This window comes from Caretta caretta, chromosome 2 (assembly GCF_965140235.1).
Source record: "Caretta caretta isolate rCarCar2 chromosome 2, rCarCar1.hap1, whole genome shotgun sequence".
In the NCBI taxonomy this organism is placed as follows: Eukaryota; Metazoa; Chordata; order Testudines; family Cheloniidae; genus Caretta; species Caretta caretta.
Genome location: NC_134207.1, coordinates 226,318,286 through 226,340,492, shown reverse-complemented (window position 1 = coordinate 226,340,492; position 22,207 = coordinate 226,318,286). Strand labels below are relative to the sequence as shown.

The window sequence follows — 22,207 nt, the reverse complement described above, 5'->3', positions numbered from 1 at the left end:
TCTGTCATCTGCCACTGCTGAGCTCTGTCCTCTTGGGAACCCCCCTTCAGGTAGTTGAAGGCTGCTATCAAATCCCCCCTCACTTTTCTCTTCTGCAGACTAAATAACCCCAGTTCCCTCAGCCTCTCCTCATAAGTCATGTGCTCCAGCCCCCCAATCATTCTCATTACCCTCTGCTGGACTCTCTCCAATTTGTCCACATCCCTTCTGTAGTGGAGGGACCAAAACTGGCTGCCATACTCTGGGTGGGGCCTCACCAGTGCCGAATTGAGGAAGTATTTATTCCCCTCTATCTACTGGCAATGCTCCTACTCATACAGCCCAATATGCCCTTGGCCTTCTTGGCAATAAGGGCACATGGCTGACTCACATCCAGCTTCTCGTCCACTGTCATCCCCAAGTCCCTTTCTGGAGCAGCTGGGGCGAACCCACAACATCCAGAGCGCTAAAGGCTTATTCCCCTTGTCCCTCACTGTTCCTGCCCCCACAGCTCCCCTCCACCCCATCCCTCCTTGCCCCAATTCAAACCCCCGCACGCCCCTCACGCTGTCCCCGGCCCTCCTGCGCTTCCCCACTCAACCCGCCCCCATTCTACTCGCCCACCTCCCCGCAATCCGTCCCCCCCGTAAGACCCTCTCGTCTCGCGGGGTCTGCTCCTCGCGCTACCCCGCCCGCCCCTCCGCACACAACGCCCCGCCCTCTGGGCGGGCTGAGCCGCCGCACGCGCCTCTCTACGGAGGGGAAGCGCCACGACGTCAGCGGCTGCGCTCGCGCGTTGCGTCCCTGCTTCTAGGCCCGAGCTGAGGGGCCCTGGCCAGGATGGTGCGGGGGAGCCGCGCGCTGCTCCGGAAGGTCAGCGCGCCGCGTGCCCTGTGGCGGCCGCGGGGAGGGGACAGTCCGCGGCCGGAGTCTGGGGCGGCAGCTCCGCGTGTGAGCGGGGCTGGGGGTGGCGAAGATGAGCAGCCTCCGGCGTGGGAAAGGGTCTGGCCCGACGGGCCACGTTGGGACATCCCACGCTTTGCTTCCCCCCCCCCCCCCCCCAGCAATAGCACGCAGCTGGCTCCCGTCGTCCTGCCCAGTGCCCGGTTTGCTGGGGAGCACCCAGAGCCTGCGGCCGGGCTTCGATGGGCTCAGCGTTGCATTTACAAATCCTCCCGGCGCTAGGGCTAGGAGAGCAGGACTTGCTAGCAGGCCTTGGCAAGCCCCCGCCAGTTCCTTCTCACAACGTGCCCTGGAGCAGGGGAGGTAACTCAAGCATGAGTTTCCTGAAGTATTTTTTCACACTTAGAAGGATAGGTTTCAGAGTAACAGCCGTGTTAGTCTGTATTCGCAAAAAGAAAAGGAGTACTTGTGGCACCTTAGAGACTAACCAATTTATTTGAGCATGAGCTTTCGTGAGCTACAGCTCAGGAGTGAGCTACAGCTGAGGAAAGCTCATGCTCAAATAAATTGGTTAGTCTCTAAGGTGCCACAAGTACTCCTTTTCTACTTAAAAGGATAATGCCATCTTGCCGGGGCTGGTGCTTAGGAGCTTACTAACAGTGTATGTGTGAAAGGCAGGTGGGGTAAATATGAAACACCAATTTAACACTTCTTATGTTGTTAGTATGGCAACTTTATAGATGATCTAAGAATCTATGTGAAAGGAGGAACTGGTGGAATGGGGCATCCTCGCTTGGGTGGAGAAGGAGGGAGAGGTGGTGATGTCTGGCTTATGGCCAAAGAAAAAACTACCTTAAAGAGAATTAAAGACAGATTTCCCCAGAAACGCTTTGTAGCTGGAGCAGGAGTCAACAGTAGGTAAGGACATATTGTGACCTGATTTATATTGTTGAACATCTTTAACCTGAAAGAAAAATATCCCTTAAGACCTTTTTACTGTCTAACTTTTTTATAGTGTCCGTGCACTGAAAGGTGAAAAGGGAACAGATTGTGAAGTTGATGTGCCTTTGGGAATTTCAGTTACTTCCTGTGATGGGAAACAGATTGGTAAAAACCTTTTGCTTTTCCTTTATTTTGAGATAGCAGAAAATAAGGTAGTTTGACACATCGTTTGCTGGGTGTACTCTCTTCACACCAAAGGCTCTTGTGAGATGTTTCATCTTTAAGACAAAATAGAAGGATTTGTTTGTTGAGACAAATGTGGGGAGACAGAATCACATGCAGGAGACTTCTGATGTTAGAGGCTCATTCCAAAAGCATAATTATAACTAATTTGTATCTCCAGATATAGTACCAGGAACATGTTCCCACAACAAGATTTAAAGGCTGGAAGCCAGGTTGGTTTTATAGTGAGCCACTGAATTACTCCGTGACCTTGGAAAGGTTACTTGTCCACTTTGTAACTCTCAGTTATTTGAACTATAAAACTGGCCGAGTTTCAGCATCTCAGGGATTACCCATGATGATAATTGTGTTGAAAGTAACTACTGTGTCTAGAACAGTGGAAAGAATTTCAGATTATCTGTGCAAGGCTCCTGAAATGGCCCTTTCTCAAATTATAACCTTGAAGTTGGAGAGTGCTCTCCTTTTTGTAGTTTTCAGAGTTATTTTTTTAGTAATAAAAATGATTTTTATTTATTGAATACTTCCTTTGTTTAAGTGTTAAGCAGGATTAAAGTATGATGTAGGTAAGGTTGTATCAGTAAGTATTTTTGTAAATTATATATATTATGCTAGTGTTTAACTACAATTCTAAAATATGGTAATGATAGGTGGTGACATCACAGCAGGAATCTTAATGGAAGAGCCTGTAATATCTAATGAGTTTGGTGGTTAAAACAGGCTGTGTAATTCTCAAGTTTAAAGTATTTGGTTAACAAGCTATTATAGCCATGGCTAAAAATATCAAAACTACTGATACATGTGGGTTTAACCCACATCCAACTACATGATACAGTGTGGTGATGTTGACCACTTAAAACTAATACTTTGGGAGATCTAGTATATTGAGCTTACATGTGATTAGTGTTACTTTCTTTTTGAAATCACGTGCTTGTTAGTATCAACTACCATTTTGACCATACTGTGTATTCATTTTCGAGGGATAACAACTCCAAAGAGAAACTCTACTTCATGTAGTTATTTGGTGTTAGGACTTGAAATGTCTGACTCTTGGCAGAGACCTGCACCAAGCCCAAGGGGTTTATATAGAAACTAGTGGAAAGTCTCTTCTTTCATTGACAGCAGGTCTGCCTGGTAATGGAGAATCTTAACTGTTGCACAACAGCTATATTTTCTGACTAGTTTCAGAGTAACAGCCGTGTTAGTCTGTATTCGCAAAAAGAAAAGGAGTACTTGTGGCACCTTAGAGACTAACCAATTTATTTGAGCATAAGCTTTCGTGAGCTACAGCTCACTTCATCGGATGCATACTGTGGAAAGTTTAGAAGATCTTATTATATACACACAAAGCATGAAACAATACCTCCTCCCACCCCACTCTCCTGCTGGTAATAGCTTATCTAAAGTGACCGCTCTCCTTACAATGTGTATGATAATCAAGGTGGGCCATTTCCAGCACAAATCCAGAGTTTAACAAGAATGTCTGGGGGGTGAGGGGGGGGTAGGAAAAAACAAGGGAAAATAGGCTACCTTGCATAATGACTAAGCCACTCCCAGTCTCTAGTCAAGCCTAAGTTAATTGTATCCAATTTGCAAATGAATTCCAATTCAGCAGTTTCTCGCTGGAGTCTGGATTTGAAGTTTTTTTTGTTGTAAAATAGCGACTTTCATGTCTGTAATCGTGTGACCAGAGAGATTGAAGTGTTCTCCGACTGGTTTATGAATGTTATAATTCTTGACATCTGATTTGTGTCCATTTACTCTTTTACGTAGAGACTGTCCAGTTTGACCAATGTACATGGCAGAGGGGCATTGCTGGCACATGATGGCATATATCACATTGGTGGATGTGCAGGTGAATGAGCCTCTGATAGTGTGGCTGATGTTATTAGGCCCTGTGATGGTGTCCCCTGAATAGATTCCAGCGAGAAACTGCTGAATTGGAATTCATTTGCAAATTGGATACAATTAACTTAGGCTTGAATAGAGACTGGGAGTGGCTTAGTCACTATGCAAGGTAGCCTATTTCCCCTTGTATTTTCCTCAGCCCCCCCCCCCCCCCCCCCCCCAGACATTCTTGTTAAACCCTGGATTTGTGCTGGAAATGGCCCACCTTGATTATCATACACATTGTAAGGAGAGTGGTCACTTTAGATAAGCTATTACCAGCAGGAGAGTGGGGTGGGAGGAGGTATTTTTTCATGCTTTGTGTGTATATAATATCTTCTAAACTTTCCACAGTATGCATCCAATGAAGTGAGCATAAGCTTTCAAGAAATTGGTTAGTCTCTAAGGTGCCACAAGTACTCATTTTCTGACTAGTAATTTTTATTTTTCAGGAGAACTTAATAAAGCAGGAGACAGAATACTGGTAGCTCGTGGAGGTATTGGTGGCTGTTTGGTTACAAATTTCTTGCCTTTGAAAGGCCAGATACAAACAATTCATCTTGATTTGAAACTTCTAGCAGATGTTGGCTTAGTTGGGTGAGTATTGGAGTCTGTTATCTGTGAGTTAAACATTTAGGAGTATAATTTTAAAGTAAAGCACTTCAAGTGAGGCGGGAAGGGGAATACATGCCTCTTTTAAAAAAACTCATGACCAAGTCTCAACCTATTACTTCATTTTTGTTGTTACAATGAGTTATCAGAATTGATTACTCATGGTTGGATGAATGCGGGGCCATTGGTCTGAATCCAGGTGAGGTTGATAATGATATCAGATGGCTGTTCAGTAATATATGTGAAATGAATTGGGAATCTCAAGCCAAGGCCTAGTGGACTGGTAGCTGTATTGCAAAAACTGCCATTACCATCCAAGTACTGGCACAAGTGGGTCTCCTTAATATTTATTCTTTGGCATTGCTGTTAAAACTAGATATGGAATCTGCTCTCTCAGGCCTGGTCTACACTGATGGGGGGGGGGGGGGGAGGGAGGGGGGAATGGAAAATTGATCTAAGATATGCAACTTCATCTACGAGAATAGCGTAGCTGAAGTCGACGTATCTTAGACTTAGAATCACTTACTTCACATCCTCGCAGTGCGGGATCGACGGCCGCCGCTCCCCTGTCAACTCTGCTTCTGCCTCTCACTCTGGTGGAATTCCGGAGTCGATGACAGAGTGATCAGGGATTGATTTATCGCGTCTACATTAGACCCAATAAATCGATCCCCAATAGATCGATCACTACCCGCCGATCCGGTGGGTAGTGTAGATGTGGCCTCAGAAAAGCATCCTGGCATATTTTTAGGGGAGTATGGAAAACCTTGAACTATGGTCCTTCTGTTTCATTTGCATTTAGTCTGCATTTTCACTGCCACCGATAAAAGGAATACAAATTTGAATTGTTTTGTTTTTTTAGGAAATCTGAAGAAAAGCATCTAAGGCACTAAAACTATGCAAACACTGTTTATTAAGAACTCATTAGGTTTTTTTCCCTATACCTTATGGACAGTGAGTTACTCTTAAAGTTTTTTATGGATGCATAATGAGCAAAGTACTTGTAGATGGAAATGTGCAGATATGTTTACTTTGGATATTCAACAACTTGAGAATAAGGTTGATATTTTGCTAGCCATCTTCAGGGGTTATGTGATGTTACAAAACATGATCACTTGGCTCCAGTCCTGCAAACACTATCCATGTGAGTAATTTTACACAGGCAAGGAGTCATACTGAGCTTCATAAGATTCCTTATATGCATAATTCTTTGCAGAGTTTTATATGTGAAAAATGTAAATATTAGATGGTTTGGGCCACCTCATGAATCCAATACCTGTAGTTACTAATGCCACAAACCTTTTAAAATCTTCTTCTCATTACTTTTGTGAAGGTATAAGAAGCTGGTCTTTGTTTTAATATGTGGGACATAAAAATTCCCTGACAAATGATGCTTTGTGAATAACAGGAAGAAGAATATACATTGGGTAGTCTGCATCTGTGCCTCTTAATATTCATAGGCCATGTCTCTCTGTATTGCAAAATATCAGGTGGCACAGTAACTTACAAATGTATTTAGGATGTGTGGCATTCAGGCACAAAAACTGAGGGAATGACGCATGGTAGGCTTTTTATTAAGATCTGAAGAGATGTCTCACTTTTTTTAATGTGAATTCTATTAAATGGATTTGCAGGGGGTGGGGGGGGTACATATGTATAAAAATGAAGAAAAATTCCTGAACTATTAGACTCATCCTTTATGAGAGTACAACTGAAAGCATTTTTAAAAGCGTTTTTTCCTAGTTTGAACAATGAAAATGCACTCGTTAGTTTCACTTTAGTTTCTAATCTGAGGTCAGTTTCAGGCTGTCATGTATTAACACAGTGCTACAGTTTACTGTAGTGCAATACATTTGTTTAAACTGGCATAAGAATTGTAAAAAATAGTCCTAGATCTCTTGGTCTTAGGTCTCAGGTTTTGTAAAGGCTGGTGTGTTTTGGGTTTTTTTTGTTTTTACAAATCTTAAGTTTTGGCTCATATTTGAGCTGACAGGCTTTCATTAAAAGCATAGAATCATGATTGATGAAGATTGTTTCCTAGCCAAAATTGTGAGTCAACCTCTGATATCCTGTTAGTGCCTGTACTTTGATCTTTTCTTTGAGTATGTTGCTTTTACTTCAGCATATACATAAGTGCTTTGCTATTAGATCAGATCAAGAAATCTTATGGTCTTGAGGGAGGATCATCCGGTCTGGGTACAGATTGTGAGGTACAAGAGAGGTTGCAATTGAGCTTCAAAGAGAATATGTTGAGCCTTGATGGAAACAAAATACTTCCTTGAAGAAATGGAAGGCGTAACATTCCGAATTGTTTATATGGCTTCTTCTATCATCAGAGAGCATTAAATTCCTCCAATAACTTTCCTATTATAAAAGTCATTTTCTTCCATTATAAGGAATTAAGTCTTTAAAATGTCAGTTTTTTAATTAGTTGGTGTCCCTCTTGCTGTTTAACAGAGTTTGATTTTATTAATTTATGGTTAAATTCACAACATGGTGAATTCCTCAACCAATAATGCATTACAGGCAATAAAGGAAAATGCTTCTCTCTGTGGGCTAGCAGACTGCAAGACCATAGTCTCTTATTTTTAATTGCAGATCTATACTACCCCACCATAGATTCCTAACCTTCACACACTTTTGATCAGGTGACTTTTAATATCTATTTAGGAACTTATTTATCCTAGATCTAGTATTGTAGTGAAATATAGTGCCGTGTGATGGTCTGCAAATTTGACTTAAATCAAGGTCCCTTATGAACTCCTCCTTCTGTTGAGTGACTGGGAACTGTGTTCTGTTCCTGTGACCATGCCTGAGGTTGACCTTTTTTTTTTTTGAGTAAGGCACCTAACTGTGTCTTGTAACTCCATTTAATCATGGGTAAAATGGGACAATAATACTTTTCTGATTAGACACTATACATTCAAAATGGTTATTTTGAAAAGGGTTATTTCTAGCTCTTTAAGTGTGGGTCTGTTCTGTAAAGTATGTAAGTAAAAATGGCACTGCCTGACTCAGAAGACCTGTTTGCTGTGCATGTTCAGTTGTTGCTGCTTTCTTATGTGAAAAAGGTTTGGGGAGCATGGGAGGCATTGCTATAGTCAACACCCTGCATAATCAGCTCAGATCTTGGAGCATGAGCTAAGTTTGTTTGTTTTGGGGTTTTTTTGTTATGTTCTGGTACACTCCTCAATAATACTTATCCCTTATACAGCGCCTTTCATCAGTAGATCTCAAAACATTTCACAGTCTTTAACGGATGTATCCTCACAACACCCCTGGGACGTAAGAAAGTATTACCCGCCTTTGGGGGGGCGGGGGTAAGGTGCGCAGAATCTGTGACTTGCCCAAGATCACACTGGAAGTGTATAAAATTAACAGAATTGTTAATTTAGTTCCAATTTCATGACCACCTGTAGAACTGTTTTATCTTCAGATTGTGTACTTGGGTATATCTGTGCAACCGTGCAAAAGGCAGTAGTAGCAGAAGTGCAAATGAAGGTGGCATTTGGCTTGTAGAATCTTCTGTTACTGGAATGATACATGTACCAGAAACCAGGCTGAGTTTGCAAGGCTATCAGTTAGAAAAAATATCTTTTTACTTTTCAAATCGGCAGTCTGGTATAGAAATCGGACACAATAAACCTGGAACCTCATAATGCCTTTTTAACGAAGCCCCTTTGGAGAGCAGAATGTCACTTAAAGCTGTTACACATGAAGGTTCATCGCACTTCCAGATATTTTATGCTCAGACCTCAGGAGCACTGTTGAGTTTACAGGAAGGATAAGTTTGGTTAAAAGACTATTATGACACTGTCCAGTAAACTAAGTTTCACTGTAAATGAGTTCATCCCTGAAAACTTCAGAAAGTCTTTTAGTTTGTCTGCATTCTTATAAACAGTTGTAACGGTTTTCAAAATTGTGGGGAAAAAAGCAAGTTGTATAAAACATTTTATTGTCTGTATTACAGAAACCTAGAGATCCCAGCCAAGACTACAGTTACAAAATTTGTAGATGACAGTGCTGGGGGGTGGGTTGCAAGCACTTTAGAAAACCGGATGTAGAATTCAAAATGACCTTGATACACTGGAGAACTGGTCTGAAATCAACAAGATGAAACAACTTGAAAGAGACAAGATCAAAGTATTATCCTTAGGAAGGGGAAAAACTAAATGTGCAGATTCAAAACTGAGATTCACTGGCTAGCCAGTGAATCTCAAAGTGAATGAGTCAACAATGATGCTAAAAAAGGCAATGGGATATTAGCAGGAGTGTTCTACATAAAACACGGAAGTACTGGAACAGGTTGCTTAGGGAATCCCCATAGAATATCAGGGTTGGAAGGGACCTCAGGAGGTCATCTGGTCCACCCCCCTGCTCAAAGCAGGACCGATCCCCAATTAAATCATCCCAGCAAGGGCCCCGTCAAGCCTGACCTTAAAAACTTCTAAGGAAGGAGATTCCACCACCTCCCTAGGCAACGCATTCCAGTGTTTCACCAACCTCCTAGTGAAAAAGGTTTTCCTAATATCCAACCTAAATCTCCTCCCATCACTGGAGGGTTTTTAAGAACAGGTTAGATCAGGTGTGAGCAAACTTTTTGGCCTGAGAGCCACATCAGGGTTCCAAAACTGTGTATGGAGGGCCAGGCAAGGAAGGCTGTGCCTCCCAAAAGAGCCTGGCCTCAGCCCCCTCCCACTTCCCAACCCCCCTGCTCCTTGTCCCCTGACCGCCTCTCTGACCCCACCCCCTATCCAACCCCTCCAGCCCCCTTACCATGCTGCTCAGAGCACCAGGACTGGCAGCCACGCTGCCATGCAGTCTAGAGCACCGGGGCGGGGCAGGCCAGCGGCTCTCACAGCTGCGCTGCCCAGCAGGAGCTCGCAGCCCCACTACCCAGAGTGCTGGTGGCACAGCGAGCTGAGGCTGTGGGGGAGAGGGAGACAGCAGGGGAGGGGCCGGAGGCTTGCCTCCCTGGCCGGGTGCTCAAGGACCAGGCAGGATGGTCCCGCAGGCCGTAGTTTGCCCACCTCTGGGTTAGACGATCACCCATCAGGGATGGTCTAGGAATACTTAATGCTGCCTCAGCGAAGGGGAATAGACTGGATCACATCTAGAGGCCACTTGCAGCACTACATTTCTATGATTTCTAAGATCAGGGCCCCAGTACACTAGGTGCTGTGCAAGTACATACTGACAGACAGTTCCTGCCACCAAAGGGTTTAACAGCCTAAATAGTAAAGGAGTACTTGTGGCACCTTAGGGACTAACCAATTTATTTGAGCATAAGCTTTCGTGAGCTACAGCTCACTTCATAAATAGTATTGATTCTGGTGGGGTGGGGTGGGGTGGGGGGGAGATTGTCAGAAATGCAAAAAAATAATAGAATTATATCTTTGCCAGTATTTTGTTCATTTAACTCAATAGTAACGCATATGCAAGTGTGACATAAATAGTTATTCATTGTGTAAATCCCAACTTTCCTTCTAGATTTCCAAATGCAGGAAAATCCTCGTTGCTAAGCAAAATTTCTCATGCCAAACCTCAGATTGCGGATTATCCTTGTAAGTACAAACTGCATTATTTTTCATTGCTGTAACATTACTTGAGAACATAGGCCTTTCCTATGGCTTGGCTGAACAACTTTTAGAAAAGAACTGGAGAGTAGGAGCTGCCTACAGTTGCTACAGATGTTATTACCTATTAAATATTACTCTCTTCACCTTTATTTCAGTTCTTCCACAACTCATAAGACAGCAAGAAAGAGAGGTAGCTTCCCTTGAGCACCATTACTGGGGCTCTCTTTTCCTGTTACTTCTGTTTTCACATGTATCTTTTAAGTTCTGTGGCACAAAGTCTGAAGCATGATAGAAGCACTGAAGAGGCCACAACTACAGAGATTTGTTTTTAGTTGTTAGTTTTGTGAGCTCAGTGTCCTGCGGGAGACGAAAAGCAAAAATGGAAGCAGTAGCTGCTGTATGATCAACATGGTTAGGGGAGATAAAAGCAATGAGGGAAAAGTTAGTGGTGGTGGCAAATTTTCAGTGTGGCCTTAATTTTCAAAAGGGGTTTGGTTGATATTTACTAGGATTCATATCCGTTACATTATATCGTAGTACTTTCTGATGTAACTCCATAATGTCATTCATATAAATATATTATAATGGAAGTGTTCCAAACGAAGGCATGAGTAATTAGATCCAATACATAAGGAGAGGCATGAAGGTTTTATAATGTTAGTCACTTTTAATATACAGTGCTTTTTTTTTTTTTTTTTTTCTTTCTTATCCTGCCCATCCAGTCACAACAGTAAAACCTGAACTGGGAAAGATCATGTATCCAGATTACAAGCAGGTTGGTATTGAAAAGCAATTAAATTTGTTATACATTTGGGTATAATGGCTAGTTAGATTAATGTCATTACAGCCTTTCATCTTCTGCAATGGAGCTTAATCCCAAATCATACTTTCAAATATATATTTTCTTTGCTTAAGGATGTTACTGCATTATTTTCTACGCCAATAGTTAATGGTGCAAAAATGGTGAAAGTAAAAGTGGTTCCCACTTCTGTTTCCCTTAACAGAAGGAACTAAGTTTCTGTAGTAACAGACTAATAGTTCTTCACCTAAATGTTGTTAGCTTTCTTCTCCACCTTTTTTGTTACTCATCTAACAAATGAGTTTCCCTAAGTTATTGAATATGGTGGTAATAAAAAATACAGAAGTAACCAGAATTTTGCATTTTACTGCCATGAAATGACTGAGAATTTAAATACTGCACTTCCTGTATAACTGTTTTCCTGGCAGCTGATATTAATAGGTCACTGTTAAAGGATTGGAAAAACTAAAATACATATTTTAGTAATTGATCACTTCGTGCCTGCTCAAAAAATTATCTTGGTTAATTTAATTTGAGCAAATATCTACTGTGTCTATTTTCTTGTTGCCTACTTTCAACGTAGCTTATATACAAATAGAATTAACTGATACAGTATGTTGGTGCTTTGAGGTTCACAAGTACTGTATCCTGCAAGGAGCTAAGAATTCCTGTGCGCCCCCCAACTCCCACTGAGTTCACAAGGGGGATGAGCACCTTGCAGGATCAAGCCCAAAATGCTACCCAAGGGGTATAAATAAATTTCATGATTTTTTTTTTTAATAGTAGAGTAAGTACCCAAGCATTATCTACAAAAACATGTTTTATATACACTGTCCCTTTCATCTCCTGCATATTTTGTTGTTTGTTTTTTTTTGTTAGAGAAATACAGGGAAAGCAGAGAATTTTGATTTTTCAGATCAAACTATTGGGTTACAGGAAACGCAAAACTGAAACAACCATGGAGCAAAAATTAAACAAAGTTTGTCTGGCTATATTCTTTGTTTTGTTCGCTATTTGTTTTTAAAGGATAATCTTATTTCTAATTAGTCCTAATACTTCATGTTTGTTCATGGAAATTGTTAGTTGATAAACAGCTAATTACTGGGAGATGGTAGTTTTAAACAGGAAATTAACTACAGTTGATTTTTAGTCCTTAGCATATTGGTTAAAATTGTTTATAAAATGGGCGTGATCAGGTAAATAAATCTGTCAGGCCCAGATTCTCAGGGTGTACAGACATGCATTTTACCTGCACAAATTTGGACTAACCTACCCGAACTGAAAATTCCATAAAATATCTGTACATCCCTGTAACTCTCCCAGTATTATGAATAGATAAGAACAAAAGTCTACCCTTTCATGGAGGCACACAAGCCTCCATAGGAATTGTGCACACATCTAAGGGCAAAATGTGTCCCTGAATTGGGAGATTAAATTGGCAACTTTAATAATTTCGAGAAGAAATCAAAACAAGATAGCCCTTTGCTGCAGATAACAGGGTAAAAGTTTTTTTAATCCTGCAAAGGAACTGATCTGCCAGGAATCAGTGGCACATCCTCTGCCAAGTGGATAATTACACATCCCTAGGGATGACATTTTTTTTCTACAGTCTGTCAATTATCAGATACCAGCAAGAGTTTCTCATTTGCTTGTACAAGCAATTTGTTTTATTTGATAAGGAGGAAATATAAAAGTGTCGTAGTGATATGCCAGCTCCAGCAAACTCCATCATACTAGAAAATAGATTTTCCCTGTACATTCAACTTCCATGGATTGTTTAGTAAATGTAGGTGAAACTGTATAGCCTTTTAATGTATTTCCATGTCTTTTTAGATGGAGAATCCTGAAGCAGGGTTTGACATATTTAGCAAACACCTACTAGCCAGAGGCCAGTATAAAGGTGAGTGGGGGTGGCGTTCACCAGCAAGATATTGAAGCAACATCTTGATAGAAAACTGAGTCATCAGTTGCTGGGAAAAGGCAAGGGTGCAGGGATTCCTACCAAGTACTGGCCCTGGGCTCTTGTCAGGTTTTCGTCCTTTATAACAGCCTCTGGTTTGTAGGTGTTGGATAGACTTGAAGCCCTTAGCACTTTTATTTTTCTAGATTTCTGAGAACAGGTAAATATATACAGCAGAACTCCATTTATCTGAACTAATTGGGACTGGGCCAAATCTGATAATCAAAAAGCAGAGAAAACTGGAGAATGGGAAAGTGCAGTGCTGCAGCACCATCTAGTGGCCAAAGGAGATCACTCCTTTTTGTACCTGTGTATGCTGGTTGTCCGGCTAACATGGACAGCTGGATAATGGAGGGTCAGATAAACAGTGTTCTACTGTAGGTGGATGAGCACTAGGATGACCAGATGTCCCGATTTTATAGGGACAGTCCCGATTTTGGGGTTTTTCTTATATAGCCTCCTATTTTATACACACACACACACTCCCAATCCCTTGTCCCGATTTTTCACATTTGCTGTCTCGTCACCCTACTGAGCACCAGAAATGCTGCTTGAGGAGAACAGCAGAAACTTATAGCCCCTTATTTGTCTGCTAAAGCAGACTTCTGATGACAGGCTTTAAATGTTTTGCAGTTGCTTGTAAATATTGCCACTGAGATACTAAGGTCAGAAGGGACCATTATGATCATCTAGTCTGACCTCCTGCACAACGCAGGCCACAGAATCTCACCCACCCACTCCTGCGGAAAAACCTCTCACCTATGTCTGAGCTATTGAAGTCCTCAAATGGCAGTTTAAAGACTTCAAGGAGCAGAGAATCCTCCAGCAAGTGACCCATGCTACAGAGGAAGGCAAAAAACCTCCAGGGCCTCTTCCAATCTGCCTTGGAGGAAAATTCCTTCCCGACCCCAAATATGGCAATCAGCTAAACCCTGAGCATGTGGGCAAGATTCACCAGCCAGATACCCAGGAAAGAATTTTCTGTAGTAACTCAGATCCCACCCCATCTAACATCCCATCACAGGCTATTGGGCCTATTTACCATGAATATTTAAAGATCAATTAATTACCAAAATCCTGTTATCCCATCATACCATCTCCTCCATAAACTTATCGACTTTAATCTTCAAGCCAGATAGGTCTTTTGCCCCACTGCTTCCCTTGGAAGGCTATTCCAAAATTTCACTCCTCTGATGGTTAGTCTAATTTCAAGTCTGACCTTCCCAATGACCAGTTTATATCCATTTGCTCTTGTGTCCACATTGGTACTGAGCTTAAATAATTCCTCTCCCTCTGGTATTTATCCCCCTGATCTATTTATAGAGAGCAATCATATCTCCCCTCAACCTTCTTTTAGTTAGGCTAAACAAGCCAAGCTCCTTGTCTCCTTTCATAAGGCAAGTTTTCCATTCTTCAGATCACCCCAGTACCCCTTCTCTGTACCTGTTCCAGTTTGAATTCATCCTTCTTAAACATGGGAGACCAGAACTGCACACAGTATTCCAGATGAGGTCTCACGAGTGCCTTGTATAATGGTACTAACACCTCCTTATCTCTACTGGAAATACCTCGCCTGACGCATCCCAAGGCCACATTCGTTTTTTTCATGGCCATATCGCATTGGCGGCTCATAATCATCCAATGATCAACCAATACTCCAAGGTCCTTCTCCTCCTCTGTTACTTCTAATTGATACGTCCCCAGTTTGTAACTAAAATTCTTGTTATTAATCCCTAAATGCATGACCTTACACTTCTCACTATTAAATTTCATCGTATTACTATTACTCCAATTTACAAGGTCATCCAAATCTTTCTGTATGATTTCACTTTCCTTCTCTACATTGGAAATACCTCCCAGCTTTGTATCATCTGCAAACTTTATTAGCACACTCCCACTTTTTGTGCCGATAACAATTCTCAGAAATAAGTAGCTACGAAATAAGATCCTCATAAAATAAGCATCCCCAGAATACTTTTCTGTTTGTTCTTGTTTGTAGTCATTTGAGGTGTTGATGTTATAATTACTTTACCATTTTTTTCTGACAAATTTTCATTTATCTTCCTAGATCTCAGTAGCAGATCTTCCAGGATTGATTGAGGGTGCACATGCAAACAAAGGAATGGGCCACAAATTCCTCAAGCATGTAGAAAGAACCAAACAGCTTCTCTTTGTAGTAAGTAAATATTATAATTTAAATAACCTGGTAACTTTAGTTTTTTATTCTGTTTAGCTTAGAATTTACTATCCTGTAAACCTAAATTCCTGAGATTTTATTGCCGCTGGCTTTGAGAAAACATTTCCTTCATAATTGTCATGTATTATTTTACTCTAGCCATGGTTATAAACAAATATAATATAGTATCTAAACTAGAAATCTAATAATATCCATCATTTTATGTTGATGAAGGCCATAGAGATACCTAAATAATCAGAGGGTTTTATAAAGATTGCCTGTTGCTCAACAGCATGAAAAGGTTCCTAGCACAGCTCGGACATTAGGTAGCCATTGTACAACAAGATCCTCTTAAAACAGACCAAAAAGTCATTCTTGGGCCTGGATATCTTGAAAAATGGTAGTATTTGGGGGGTAGTTGTGTGTGTGATTTAACTTTATAATTCATTCTAGGTTGATATTTCTGGGTTTCGGCTATCTTCAAAAACTCGATTCAGAACAGCTTTTGAAACTATACTGCTTCTAATACAGGTAACTTCGCATCCCTTTAAATGTTGACTCTAATACTGTGTAGATGTGAGAAACAATAGCTAAAAGTGCGTGTAAGCTGACTGCTAGATTAGTAGACGGAGCTGCTGAGGATCCAGTGTGGTTAATCATTTTTACTAGCAATCTTAAAAGGCTGGGAACTTTCTAGATGTACTTAAGGCAGATGACAAAACTTTAGACATAGCTGTGTCCTCATTAACTTCTGCTGCATCTGTAAGGAGATGTGCGTGAAGGCCAAGCTGAGTGAAGAACCAGAGCTCTTCAGTCCCCAGATTTGGCTGCCTTTTAGGAAATGGAAAACAGGTCATCTGCTAACTCCCTGGCTTGAGCTCTGTCCAAACCATGAGGTAACTGAGGTTATGTGTATGCAACAGCAGCACAGCTATGGCATTAAAGCTCTGTAGATGTAGTGCCATAGCATAAATGCTTCCTACATCAACAGGAAGGGGTTTTTCCATTGATGTAGTTAGTCCACCTTTTGTAAGAGGTGGTAGCTAGGTCAACCGAAGAATTCTTCTGTTGACCAAGCTGCATCTACAGCAGGGCTAGACCAGCCTAACTGTGGTGCTCTAGGTGTGAAACTTATTTCACAGCCTTGAACACGTAAAGCTAGGTCAATCTAATTTTTAAGAGTAGACTAGGCCTGAGTCTTAGGAGCTTGATGAGATATCAGTCTTCAACTTCGCAAAACCCCATCGCCTTTTAGGGGCCACGTGCAGAGTCTCATGGCCTATCCTGCATTCTTCAGTTATCCCCACTGACTAAACTTAACTCCATCTTTAAAAATCTATTTTTCAATTGCTTCCCCCTCCCCTGTTCTGTGACTTCCAATATATTTTTTTTCCTGTTTCAGCTTATGCCAATGTACATTCCTGTGCTGTGTGATTCACAGTTAGGGATGATACCTTTTGATATATGCCATAGGAGAGATCTTGTCATTATAAAACTTAAGAATAAATTATACAACAATTCCAAACCCTAAAAATGTGGTTGCCCTAAGCTTTGTCTCAGAGATTGTCTTCATAGCACAGTTAGCTTGAGTTATAACTCAAGTGTTACCCCTAATTCCACTCCTTTTCTGTCACACAAATCTAGCTCAAGTTAAGAGGTGCTTTAAGCTCAAGCTAGCTGGTTTATTGCGGGGGTAGGTTGAAGTTTGAGTGATGCTCAAGCTAATAATGCAGTGGGAATGCAACAGCTCAATTACAGCAACTCATCCTATCACTCTGTAACTCCAGTGGGCTTGTCTACATGGTGCAGTAGTGTACACTAGAAGGGTGTGAATTCTAAAACGTACCAACATGTTGCACACTTACTGGCCTTTGTAGACCCTGCTTGTGCGCATAAGCAGGGTTTACATGGGTCAGTAAGCATGCAAAAAATTGGTGTGCTTAGAATTCACACCCTTTTAGTGTACACTACTGTACCATGTAGACAAGCCCATGAGTGCGGTAACTCGAGTGTATCAAATCAAGCTGTGAAGGTAAGCCCTGAGAGATTTCTGACCAGTTACATCAAGAAATTAGTAGATGCTTGTGTATGTTAATACAGATGTGACTAACCAGAACAAATCTGTCATTACACCTTACAAGAGATTGAATCACAAGGGTGCAGGCTGTGTACCAACAGTAAATGCATTTAAATGAGTCGACATTCTCAAACTGTGTGTGAATATATCAACATTGAGCACATCGGTAGATTTCAGTGCTGTAGTGAACACTGATTCTTCAGACAGTTAAACAAATGAAAGAGGAAAACATAATTCAAAACATTTTTTTCTACTTTTTAAAAATAAAATTTTACAAAGGCAAATTAACTTTGTTTTTAGGAAATAGAATTATACAAAGAGCAGCTTCGGAGAAAGCCTGCACTTCTTGCCATTAATAAAATGGATTTGCCTAATGCACAAGATAGCTTGAAAGAACTTATGAAACAACTACAGAATCCTCAAGGTAAACTAACCTAATGCACAGTAGCTTCTTATTTATAATAAGTAGATTGTAATTTACCTTTGTAAATATTTGTGGAAGTATCTGTTAGCTGATGATAAATATGTTAAACAATAGAATAAGCAGAGAGAGTCTTCATTTTTACCTAAAATTTATTTGGAAAGTTTGAGGCCCTCCCCTGTGTCCCTCTTTTTGGCTGCTTGCTCTGTATATTTTTAAACTCTAGATTCCTGACTGACTTTAGCCAGGAGATCTCAAGTATTACAAAAAGATGGGTATTCACTAAACATGCTGTATGAAAACTTCATTTATAAAAGAGTCGGCAGTTGTGGTTGCTAGAGGAGCCACACTGAGATTGTTCAATCAGGGCAAACTGCAAAGAATGGGGCAGACAAGCCTCAAAACTAGTGGTGGTTCTAATAATTAGATTCACAAAGCCAACAACAAAACAACTTTTACAATACCTTATTGGCTTCGTAAAAGCCCAAAACAAAGCTCCCTTAAAGCAGTCTAGCCCTGGGCTCCCACCCAAACAATCTAATCAAATATGGTGAGGATTACTTAAAATCTTTTTCACCATATCTAAAGTTCTACCAATCCCAAGAGATCAGACACATTACCCACAAGGTCAATGAATATTTCAGATCTTACCCAAATACATGCTTACAGCCAGTTCTTATTAACAAAACTAAGATTCTTTTTTTAAAAAAAAAAGTGATATTATGGTTTAAAAGACTTTACAGATATGAGTAAAGGTCTTAGGTCAGTTTCATAGTAGAGAGGGTGAGCTGCAGAAAGTTCTTTCATAATCCATTCCCTGGATTTATAATCCAATAGATAGTCCATGTACAGAGACTATAAATTCTTCCATGAGAAATAGCAGGGTAATCCAGACTGGCACAGGAGATCTCAGTCTTGCAACTCAAGCTTCCCTGATCAAGCTTAAGCAGATATGAGATGACTGGATCAGGCCCTAGAGTTCTTTTATAAATCTCCGGCAGGCTACTCTAGCCTCTTGACACAGATAACACAGTGGGCATTCCTTGGGTGAAGAATAGGTAATTACATGGTTGCTTTGAAGTCAATTCCTATTTCCTATGTATACACAGGTAATTTGGTTAGTTAATGGCCTTATGCTAATCAATGCAACTAAAGATTCATTAGTAGTTTACTACAAACTTCAAAGAGAAATATAGACAATGATATTATTTACACCCAAGTTTCATCTACATGTTAATATTCCATTTTGATCTCTGAATCAGTGGAACGTAGTAATAGACAGGAAGAGAAATTTAGCATCTGCAAGCTAATCTGGTAAGATATAGGTAAACACAGACACAATCAGTATCTTCTAATTCTCTAACCATATAAGTTTACATTTCAAAGCTCTAGTATATATATAACGTGGCTTTGTTAGCTGTTTATATGGAATGGCCCTAATTAGTGTGTGTGTGTGTATATATAATTTTCTAAAATGCCTTTAAAGGTGGAATTTGGGTCATTTAGCCTGCTGGTTGCTTAACTCCTTCTGGCTCAGTATCACACGAGGAAAGAAACATGCTCTTCTAAATCTCTTCAAGGTAACATCCTGGGTCCACTGATGTCAATGGCAAAACTCCCATTGACTTCATTGAAGTCAGGATTTCATCCTAAATCTGTTCAGGATGCAGTCATAACTTTGTCCAGTCAGCTGCTCTCTCAGTACTATAAACCCTACTATAAGAGTTTTAGCCCTGTTAGTTGGGACATACGTAGAATTGGGCAAAAGTACTAGTAAATACACAGTTGTGATAATTCTGGGTTGGCAAGGAGATGTTGGAAATTGAATGAAGCTTATTAGATCATCTAGTTAATCAATTATTTATTTAAAAGTGAAACTTAAAACTAGTCTGTTCCTATATTTAGGAGCCATATCCTGGTAGTGAATAATAGTGTCTGCTGGCTTTGCTCTTAGAGTAGACAAAAATCCCAGGACAGCAAGCCTGAAGCTGAGATCCTCCTCTGTGCCTAGTCCCTTTAGTCAGGGTATAAGGCTGGAGGAACAGCCTGGAAAATGCTTTAAAGTCTGCTTCCAGGTAGGGGAGAATTCCTCCAGCACAGGCACAGCAGAAGACAATAAGGTTGTCTTCTGAGGACCTCTTTCCAAGCCCCGTGGCACGGGGGTCATTGTCAGGAGCAGAGCCACAGTGCTGCAGAGATTCTGGGAAATCTTAGGGAGGCTGCTCTATCTTAGTTAGACCCCCCCCGCCCCATGGCTGTCTGAGTTACAGAGGGGTTGCTCTAGCATCCTGGAGCAGATCAGAATTCAAGAAGGTTCACACACCTACCACCTCTGGGCTGAGAGTTCTGTGGTTGCCTCTGAGGGCTGCAGGCCATAATCTCAACCTAGGAGTGCAAGTGCACTAGAATGCAAAAATCAAACGGCTATTGCTAGTATTCCTGTTCTGAAACTCTTTAAATTTGGAATCTTTCAAAATTTGTGTTTAATTATTCCAGTCATTCATCTATCTTCTAAAATTCAGCTAAAGTCCCAATTTGGTAAAGTTCTATGGATTTATGGTATAAAGAAATACTGTGTAATAAGTATAAATATGCTCTGTTTCAGACTCTTTATGTTTAGTGGAGAAAGAGCTGATTCCAACTTGCACCATAGACTTCAAAGATATTATCCCTGTATCTGCACATACTGGAGAAGGAATAGAGGAACTAAAAACCTGTATACGGAAATCACTAGATGAAGAAGCAGAGAAGGAGAATGAAGAATATCAGAAAGAGAAACTTCGTATCTTACAGACTTCAGAAGTATAACATAATTAAAGGAGGAAATCAGTTCTTGGATATTGGATCAATCTTTATGAACATCTCAGTGGATGCTAAATTTGTGTTCGTCAAGAATACAGTCCTCGTGATATTGAACTCGACTTCATAGTTCTGACTCTATGCCACTATCAATTCAACCTTCTTGTTTTGAAAGCAAATCTGGAATCTTATCTGACACACATTGTAAGAACAGGGCAATTTAAGAAAACTGTCTAAATGTAAAATGAATAATATCATGCAGATGTACAGTGAATTTTCTAAGAAACAAATACATAGTCTTCTATACGAGTGGAATTTGTTTTTTGTTCTTAATCTTATAGGTGGTATTTATTACTTACCTACACACACACCAAAGCCTTAAAGGAGAGTGGTTGAAATTGGGATTTTGCTTGATAATAGACTGAGCATGTAAAATAGTGTATTGTCGTGAAGAACATGGTACATTGTAGAAGAGATTTTGATTTTTTTTCCTAAACTCTTTTAGCTTTTAAAAGACAAGTGTTAATATAATGACTACACTTATGTGGCCATCAACAAATTGCCCAAATAGTTTCCTATTTTTAGTCACTTTGACCATCTGTTTTGGAAGTAGAGATTGGCCAAACAAAAGTACTCACAGAACATCAAGTGCTAAATGGCTCTAATATCTTTCCTATAACCACAAGCATGTGGATCTTGTGTGTGTGTGCTCTAGGCTTCCATTTCTCCCCCACTGCATAAATTCTCTCTGATCCCTTCATGTAGGAGAGATAGGGAGATTGTTATGCTTTGGCTCTATACTGGCTACAGCCCTACTAGAGTGAAGAGCAACCTGGGTGCTGCTCTAAACCCAGCCAGCTGGTAAAAATCCCCCAGGGGCTGCCTGTTGTGCTTCTGTAGGAGTTGGGTAGGCTGGCTGTATTTCTGTTAGGCATTCTTTGCACCAGGGGAAACTTCCAACAGGGATGTGAGCATTCTCTAGTGCTTAGGGGCTGCAGCTGAGTGGAGCAGAGAGTCTGGCCTGCACTCAACCAAATACAAAGTGATTATCTTATTAATAGTGCCCTACCAAATTCATGGTCCATTTTGATCAATTTCACACCTACAGGGTTTTAAAATTGGCCAGTTTCACATTTTCAGTTGGTTTATGCCTGAAATTTCAAGGTGGTGTAATTGGGGCTCCCAACCCAATGGTGGGTCTGACTTTCTCTCTCTCCTGCCCCCCCTTCCCCTTATTGCCTAAGCTGCCAGGCAAGGCAAGGAAAAGTTCTGTCCCTTCCCAGCCCAGCAGCTTGCTGGGATGCTCCCAGCAGCAGGGGGATATCGAACCCACCTCCACAAGCCTCCTCCAGCTGCAGGAAGCTCCAGACCCAGAGGTTCTGGAGCTTCCTGCAGCAGGGGAAGGCACTCTGAGGTGAGTCTGATCTCTCCCCAAGTGCAAAAGCAGCCAGGTAGGGGAAGGACCAGTCCTGTTCCTCCCCAGCCCAGCGGGGACTTGCAGCTAGGAGCCCCGCTGCTGGGGTGCTCAGATTTCATGGGGAAGGGCTTATTTCATGGTCTGACATGTTTTTCATAGCTGTGAAATTGGTTGGGTCCCACTTATGAATTGGTAGAAATCTGAATGAGACATAGGGGAGAGAGGCTGATGTGGGGGCATAGAAGAGCATGGCATACTACAGAACTGTCATTCTTCATTTCTACTCTCACCTGCTGGGTTCTGCTATTCTCTCCTCACAGAAGTAGAGGAAAGCATGGGCTAGGACTATCTTTGTATTACAGAGGGGAAGAAGATTAAGTAAAAATGACCAAGATCACAAAAAGTCCCAACTCCAC

General features: G+C 41.1%; 1 protein-coding gene across 1 annotated transcript; it reads left to right on the top strand.

Moving 5' to 3' along the window:
- Positions 1-727: 727 nt before the first annotated feature.
- Positions 728-20,683, top strand: GTPBP10 (GTP binding protein 10). Its single transcript, XM_048838097.2, has 10 exons — positions 728-852; positions 1,607-1,800; positions 1,898-1,989; positions 4,404-4,548; positions 10,054-10,127; positions 10,865-10,917; positions 14,970-15,077; positions 15,531-15,608; positions 17,455-17,578; positions 20,181-20,683. The coding sequence occupies exons 1-10, from the start codon at positions 820-822 to the stop codon at positions 20,381-20,383; spliced, it is 1,104 nt and encodes a 367-aa protein (XP_048694054.1). The 5' UTR covers positions 728-819; the 3' UTR covers positions 20,384-20,683.
- Positions 20,684-22,207: the final 1,524 nt, after the last annotated feature.

Excerpts from the sequence above, each read along its gene's own strand:
- GTPBP10 (XM_048838097.2), top strand. The coding sequence starts at position 820 with ATGGTGCGGGGGAGCCGCGCGCTGCTCCGGAAG. Across the intron at positions 1,801-1,897 it reads GGAGCAGGAGTCAACAGTAG|TGTCCGTGCACTGAAAGGTG; the intron begins GTAAGGACATAT and ends ACTTTTTTATAG. Across the intron at positions 10,918-14,969 it reads TGTATCCAGATTACAAGCAG|ATCTCAGTAGCAGATCTTCC; the intron begins GTTGGTATTGAA and ends TTATCTTCCTAG.